The sequence below is a fragment of the Austrofundulus limnaeus genome, unplaced genomic scaffold (assembly GCF_001266775.1).
Source record: "Austrofundulus limnaeus strain Quisiro unplaced genomic scaffold, Austrofundulus_limnaeus-1.0 Scaffold554, whole genome shotgun sequence".
NCBI classification, from domain to species: Eukaryota; Metazoa; Chordata; class Actinopteri; order Cyprinodontiformes; family Rivulidae; genus Austrofundulus; species Austrofundulus limnaeus.
Window position 1 is genome coordinate 81,750 of NW_013952956.1, and position 7,760 is coordinate 89,509.

General features: G+C 38.5%; 2 protein-coding genes across 2 annotated transcripts in view; one reads left to right on the forward strand and one right to left on the reverse strand.

Moving 5' to 3' along the window:
• Positions 1 to 2,964, forward strand: part of dnajc15 (DnaJ (Hsp40) homolog, subfamily C, member 15) — a 17,301-nt gene extending 14,337 nt beyond the window's left edge. The window contains exons 5-6 of the mRNA XM_014026450.1: positions 85 to 155; positions 2,517 to 2,964. Of these exons, the coding sequence (XP_013881904.1) occupies positions 85 to 155; positions 2,517 to 2,587 (142 nt within the window). The 3' untranslated portion in view covers positions 2,588 to 2,964. The remainder of the gene's footprint in view (positions 1 to 84; positions 156 to 2,516) is intronic.
• Positions 2,965 to 6,577: 3,613 nt separating this feature from the next.
• The window catches only part of rab5b (RAB5B, member RAS oncogene family), a 14,108-nt gene continuing 12,925 nt past the window's right edge, over positions 6,578 to 7,760 (reverse strand). The window contains exon 5 of the mRNA XM_014026451.1: positions 6,578 to 7,121. Coding sequence (XP_013881905.1) covers positions 7,006 to 7,121 — 116 coding nt within the window. The 3' untranslated portion in view covers positions 6,578 to 7,005. The remainder of the gene's footprint in view (positions 7,122 to 7,760) is intronic.

A 7,760-nucleotide genomic window follows, 5' to 3' on the forward strand; every position in this document is an offset into this window, starting at 1 on the left:
TGTGTGTGTGTGTGTGTGTGTGTGTGTGTGTGTGTGTGTGTGTGTGTAAGACTAAAGAAAGATTTTTGTTTGTGTCATTTTCAGCCCAACCGCCACAAAAGTTAAAGTACGTGAGGCACATCGGAGGATCGTGGTCCTGAATCATCCAGATAAAGGTTGGTCTACATCAGGGGTGTCCAGTCCTAGTCCTGGAAAGTCTATGCTGCATATTTTAGAGCAGGGGTGTCAAACTCATTTTCACTGAGGGCCACATGAGTTATGGTGGCCCTCGAAGGGCCAGCTGTAGTTTGATGTTTCATGTTTAACTTTGACTAAACAGWGTTTTAACATGTCCTCTTTCAAACACTGATAAGAACTAACTGTAAYGACTGACTAAATCTGAAATAAATACAGAAATGTTATTAAAAGTAAAACTAATAAAGTATTACTTACTGAGTTTCTAGTGAGTAGCTGCCATCTTGAATTCTGAACTYTCCCACTTTCTGACAGGGGATTCTCAWGAATGATCAACATGCATTATGATAGATTTAGTTTATGGTTGATGCTGACTTTAAAGCAGCTCATTTTCAGACATTAATACTGAGCTATCCAACTAAATTACTCATTTGAAGGAAACTGAAGCTACATGTCGCCCAGGACAATTAAAAACTGAATAAACATTTCCTGTGTTGTATGAAATTCAGTTCCCCTGTGAAAATCTGTTTCCCCTGTGTTGGAAGCGCCTCCCTCATAGGATTGGTCTGACGTTATGCCTGGACCAGTGAATGGGCCTCATGCAAGAACCGTTCGTACGCACAGATTTGTTCTTAAGTTATGCGTACGAGTGACTTAGGAAAATTTGTGGCATTCACCAATGTTTTCATATTCTAAGATTTTTAGGGGGGTACGGTGCACAGCTTCTGAATAAATGAAAATGATTTAACACAGTTGTTTATACTTTTAGCAGCTCTTTTTATTCCACAGCTGACCTGCTAAAAATGACAGATTTTCTTTTCTGGATCTCTGACAGACGGACTTAAATCTCTGAACTCGCAAAGTTTTTCTTTTTTTAGTTTTCGCTGTCATTTTCATGAATGGACACTTCCTTGTATCTGAGGCAGGAAACAAAGCCTTATATGGTGTTTTTGGGGTGGTAATTATGCTAATCTCCTCTCGCGTGCACGAGCAGCTGGATACGAACAGGTGAATTTACACAGCTCATTTACACACTTTTCCTGAAGATAGAAGAGTTTGTTGAATCTGACGTGACATGTTCGTACGAACCCTTTGTACGAACAAAAGTAAGAGAAATTTAGGATAAGAATACGAACATGTTCTTGCATGAGGCCCATTCTCTCTAAGGTTAACCACTAGGGGGAACAGATTTTCACAGGGGAACTGAAATTCATACAACACCTGCTCTGGTCTTCTCCAGAGTCATCTGAGATCTATCCTGTCAAGCACCTTTAGATTGTGGTGTAACAGGAGAGAAACATCATGAATGTACAGCTAATCTGCAGTAACTGTGTGATTTTATCACAGGAATGTTTTCAACACCTTGTTGAATCTAAGTCACAAAGATTTTAAAGTTTTAAGCAAAGGGAAGTGGAACCCAGTATTATGTGGACCTAATAAAGGGGCCATTAAGTGCTCATTTCATGTTTTACAATAATTAAAATTCATATGAATCTAAACATATGTATCCTTTAAATCAGGGCTGTTCAACTAAACTGCTCCGGGGGCCACAGTTACTGCTGGTCAACAGCTCAGGGGCCGAACATCCAACAATTAAAGTTATTATGTAAATAAACCAAGTATTACAAAGATATGTTACCTTTGAATTAGTTTATTTTGCTGCATTTAATCACGAATACAACATACAGAACCCAATAAAAGTAATGATAATTAAACATTATCAAAAACAAAAAGAACACATTATTTGACACCAATAATATTTTGACATCTCTGACTTGCCAAATTTTTAAACTAATTTTATTTTTACTTTCATCATTTTATCTTCAACTGCTTGTAGTTTTAACTGGCTTGGATGTTCATAGAAATGGTTTTTACCAGCTTCTAGCCAAGAGTCTGACCTTTCTGTAGACACCAAACATGTCTATGTTTAACTAAAAGAACTTAGAGTAATTAAAGTAGAAAACCCGGGGTTTGGGCTTAAGAGGTGAATGAACCAATTGGCTGGCTGGATGTGGCCCACAGGCCGCCAATTGAATAGCCCTGCTTTAAATGATAAAGAAAGAAAAATGGGTAAGGGTTAGTAAGTTGCTTAAACTGGCACRAAAACAAAAAGGTGAGATTTCTACAGACTTCGTTTCATATTTCCTGGTTAAACAGGCCTGACTTTATGACCTTCCGTAGTTGAAACTAAATTAAGTCCAGGTTAAATATTTTTTGTTTGGACTTCCTGTATTTGTGTACAGTGGTTCAGTGGTGTGAAAATTATATTAAAAAAAAAACTTGCTGCCAAAGTTTGTGGGCAGTTTTTACAGAATGAAACTAATACCTACTTGTGTGTTCAGGTGGCTCACCGTATCTCACTGCCAAGATTAATGAGGCTAAAGATCTTTTGGACAAGGAGACCCGCCGATGACCTGCAGTGTCATCCAACACTTCATGGACTTTAACCCCATCAGCTCTGTAGCACAATTACATCAGCAACACACCAAGACTTTCACACAGACTACAGGAAGATGAGCTTKTGCTGATATCATCACAGCCATCTGCGTACATACAGGAGATGATACTGTTCATTTATAAACGTTATTAAAGTGAAGACATTAGAGATGTGAAGTCACCCTCCAGTGGTAGCTGCTCAGAATGCTGCTGAGCTTCATGTAAAGTGTTGTGGTTTATCAATGTGTTCAGTACTGATTAAGAAGTGATAGAGTCAATGTTTCCATGTTTGATGACTAGTTGTGGATGCAACAATAAATTATAATAAACTTGACTGGTAACATAACGGTTTGAGCCACTGACTGGTTGTGTGAGTAGTTTTAAGCTTCCACCTTTAAAGTCTTATAGTATAAATACTTTTTGTGTGACTGATGTGTATATATTTATGAGGCCATCAGACGTGTCTTGAAGCAGGGATTTGGCCTTTCCATCACTGGTGCACATGGCTGACCACACAGGACATTTGGAGGCTGTGGAAATTTACCAAATGTGTTTGAGCAATCGCTGGAAAACAAAAAAAAAAATCCAAAAGTGGAGTGACTTTTTTTTATTAAGCGGACAGGAAATCTGCTTCGATGGTTGTGTGTGACACAATACAGATTCATCGTGTCTGACGTCTGGGTCAAGACATCGAAGGGGGAGTGTTGGAGCAAAGTTGTTTTTTTATAACCTTTATTTAACCAGGAAGTCCCACTCCCGTTGACATTAAAATCCTATTTTCCAAGAGAGACCTGGACCTGTTTGGGTCTACTCATAATGACAGATCAACTTCCTTTGCCACCACTGCTGTAGCGGCCATCTAGACTCAAGTTATTCTGGTATAGAAGTACATCTAACAGCTACTTTGTGAGTTTCATTTGTYCAGTGGTTCTTGAGCAGTTTTGCCAACAAGAGTGATACACAGTCACAGGCAAAACCATTACAGCCATCAKCAGCAGCAAAGATTACTATTTGTAGTAATCCTGGTGATAACCTGATACAGATAACACACCAATTCAYAAGAGTTTACAGGAGACATTGCACACAGTGAAGGCGAGGCTGTGCCTCTGTTGTCGACACCAAATCACACAGAAATGGTGTCACTGGGCCAATAATCCCATTGCTCGATGGAACAGTGGGGCTGACAGTCACAGAGGACTTGATTCACCACCAGAACGTGAGCTGGAATTTGTTTTCAGGGTTTAATCTCTAAGACAGGGGTGGGCAATCCTGGTTCTCCAGGGCCACAGTCCTGCATGTTTACTTATTTGTCTGCTCCAAAACACTTGATTCAGCCATTGAATTACCTCTTTCAAGTTCTTCAGAACACTGATAATCACCCATTGAATGAAATCAGGTGTGTTGGAGCAGAGAAACTAGTAAAAACAAATGCATCTGCTCTAAGATCTGTCATGTTTTGTGAAGTAAACAGGGGCACCACGAGTAGTAATCCTGGTAATAATTAGTACTAACAGGTATGTACTCTCCAGTGAGGTAAGAGGTGTGTTTAATAATGAGCTCATTTCAATACCTCTTCCTTCAATTCTCTGACGTATTCACTAAATTTAGCCTGATTTGGTAGTTATTTCCCCAACATTCACACACTTACACCACTGCAGAAGTTGAAGAAACAAAAAGTGGTTTTGGTTTATATGTATGAAGACAAACAAAAAAAAACTTAAATCCTCTACACAATGATTTGTTCAAATGAAATAAATTTATAACACTGATTAGTCATTTAAACAATCCACTCCAGGTTCACAGCTCTGCTAAAAACATCCTTTCATAAAATTAAGTTAATATATTATATACAGTGTTTCACGAGATCTCTTTACATCCAGACAGAGTCGATACAGTGTAGCCTGATGACATCGCCATGTTCATGTCTACAAAGCGCAGTTAAAACTGAGAGTAGGCACTTCTGTTTTCACGTTTGAAAGTTTCCTTATTTTGTTCAGCCAAGCCTTTAGAGAGATACACAGCAAAATGTTAACTCTTATTTTAGGAACAGCAAATGAAAACAAACACACAACCCATTGAAGATCACCATGACAAGTTTTAAGACGATACGAATGGACAGAAAATGGGCAGAAAAGATCCTACAAGGCGAGCCTCATATTCACAACTTTTCTACCCGTTTATCAAACGAAACATTAGATCCCAGTTTTCAAAGTTCTTTTTTTTCTTCATGCAGAGATGGATAAACTACAACCTTGCTTTGCTTCAAAATAACTGCATCACTCACTTCAGCCACTCACCAGTTGGACTGAAACATCTATAGTGGRTTGCAAAAGTATTCATCCCTTATTATATTTGTTGCCTTCCAACTTGGAATTTAATTGGGCTTCTAAATAGATCAAAAGCAGTAATTCCACAAAAAAATATCAGTTTATAAGGTAAGGTAAGATTCTTGAAATACTTGATTTGACTCAGTTTTTTTCTTATTTCAAGAATCTTACCAAGTAAAATTTTTTTACTCCATTGGCAGAAATATTTGACTAAATTTGAGTCAAATTTTCAGGCTAGCAAGACAAATAATCTTACACATTCTAAAAACAAGATTATTATTCTTACACAATCAGTTCTTGTTTAGTAAATCAGTCTCAAAACAAGATCAAAAAGACTTTTTGGCTGATTATAAGATTTTAAAACTTGGTAAGATGGACAGTTTTTGCAGTGTTTACCTTATTTGCATTAAAATAGCAACCATAAATCTTCAGAAGTCATATAATTAGTTAAATAGGAGCCACCTGTGATTGATCTATGTCAGATAATTTCAGTTTTTATACACCAGTTCACATCACCAACCAAGAGACATCATGAAGACCAAGAAACTCTCCACACAGGTCAGAGACTAAGTAACAGGTTGGGGTAAATAAGCCAGAATCCTGAGCATCCCACAGAGCTCCAATAAATCTATTATTAGAAAATGAGAGGATGTTGCAATCACTGCACAACTACTCGACCAGCAAAACTCAAAGATCAGGTGAGAAGGGCATTAATCAGAAAAACATCCAGGAGGCCAAAGATTGTTGAAGCTGGAGAAGAAGCTACTGGTCTTCATGGAAGAGAGGAAGAAAAAAAAAGACATTGATTAAAGAAATGAACGTTGGACACGATTGAGACTTTTCCATCAGCAGGGTCTGTGAAACTTATCAAAGTTAAAGAAAAACAATGGATGGAGCAAGATAAAATAATCCTTGAGAGAAACTTGTTGTGAGTCTTCGGAGATTTGAGACTAGAAACAAGACTGAGCAGAGCCCTCAACACATCTCTGAAGAAACACTCCACTGGTTTAAGAACCAGTTAAAGCTCCTGGAATGATCCAGTCAAAGCCCAGACCTCAGCCCAACTGATAATCTAAGAGATCCACTTATAGGAGCTGAAGACGTTTGTTCATGAAGAATACATGATGAGAAGCTCCAGGAGACGGACCTGAAGAGACTTGATGTTGGAACTGTTGCAGTCATCATCTTGTCGGATCCAAGATGTTGGGTTTTGGGGGCTGAAAACATAACGCACCATTTTTTTTAACTTTATATTTTTAGCATTATTTTAAACAATTTATTTCCCCACATTTCACCTAATTAATATTCATTGTTTTTTGTTGAAAATTTACTTTTGTTCAAATAAAAACATCCTAATAAATTTCAGGTTGTAAGGAAAAAGAATAAACAGAAAAATGACCAAGAGGGATGAATATTTTTGGACTACAGGACAGTGAGAGATGCTGGAACATCACAACCAGAAGACAAAGTCCACTAGATTAAATCTAACTGTGCCACAGATTTTTTTTCTTCTTTCCGGAAAGATGAGTATTACAGAGAAAGTTAACAAATAATTTCAGGGGTGCAATATGTGTCATTATTCACAGCAGGCAAGGCAAAGCAAGTGAGAGCTGGCTGGGCAAAAAAAAAGGACAAAAATCTGTCTTTCTTCTGACATTTTAATCCTTTGTGCACTCACCACTAAGTGTTCAGAGTAGGGAGGAGATGTCTGTGCCTTTTTATGCAACAGGGCTCTGACTAAAATGATGTAAGGCTGAGAGGAACAAAAATGTCACAATTAGTGCTAAATACTACAACAGATTTGCCACTGTTTTCCACATTCTTTATTTCCCCTCCAACAATCTCAGTTTTTGCTTGTAATTTCTAAATGCAGAATGCAAGTCTCTGACCTCCAGTTCCACTTGCTGACAAGGATCCTTTAGGTTTCTGTTTTTGCTTGGACAGGAGCATAGATGTAGCAGACAGGGGTGAGTGGATCAGGATCACCCCAGTACATTGTTTGCAGAGGAGAAAAAAAAGATGATTGAGGGCAGTGTCATTGGGGGACATGAGTGGATGCTGCAGAGGTCTAGTTGCCCCCGCAGCAGGCTCGGGTGGAGTGAGCGTCTGGGTCCTGGAGGTTGACGCCACGATGTCGCGCTGCGTGTGTTGGGTTCTGGGTGTCTGTTTTTGGCATCTTTTTCGCTGCAACATAAAAACATCTTTAAGTAATAATTAAAAATAAATAAACTTAACCCTTTCTTTTATGTAGATCCAATAATAAACTACCATATTTATTCGTTTATAATATGATCTCATGTATAATACGACCCCCCCTTTTTTGAGCTTAAAAAGCATAAAAAATTTAATCCTCAAACTACTTCCAATTTCATACAGACTTCAAGATTTTTCAGTCTTTGCAGTCTTTATACATATCAGTAAAATGATCGTTGGACTGTTCATTTTATTTTAACAACATATGTACTAAAAGGTATTTTGACAACAAATATATATCAGCTGTAGCAGCATCATATGAATTCTGGCATTTTACACATAGTCCACCAGGAGGCGCCAACATGTCGGAGACTTCACATGAGATTTGGGCCATCTTGTGGGGGAAAAGCAGATTACTTCCCACTCGCGAGCGCCACCTCTGGTGGGGAAATGTTTTTTCAGGGACACAAACTTTTTCAGAACACCGGTAGACGGCAGCCATTACAGACAAACGTGTTCCTTTTCCGTCATTTCACTCAGTACAACACACAGTTGTATATGGGACACGCGCACCCTCGTGTGCCTGCCTGAAGCCACCTCTAATCATGTCTTTAAACCGGTGACGTGGTG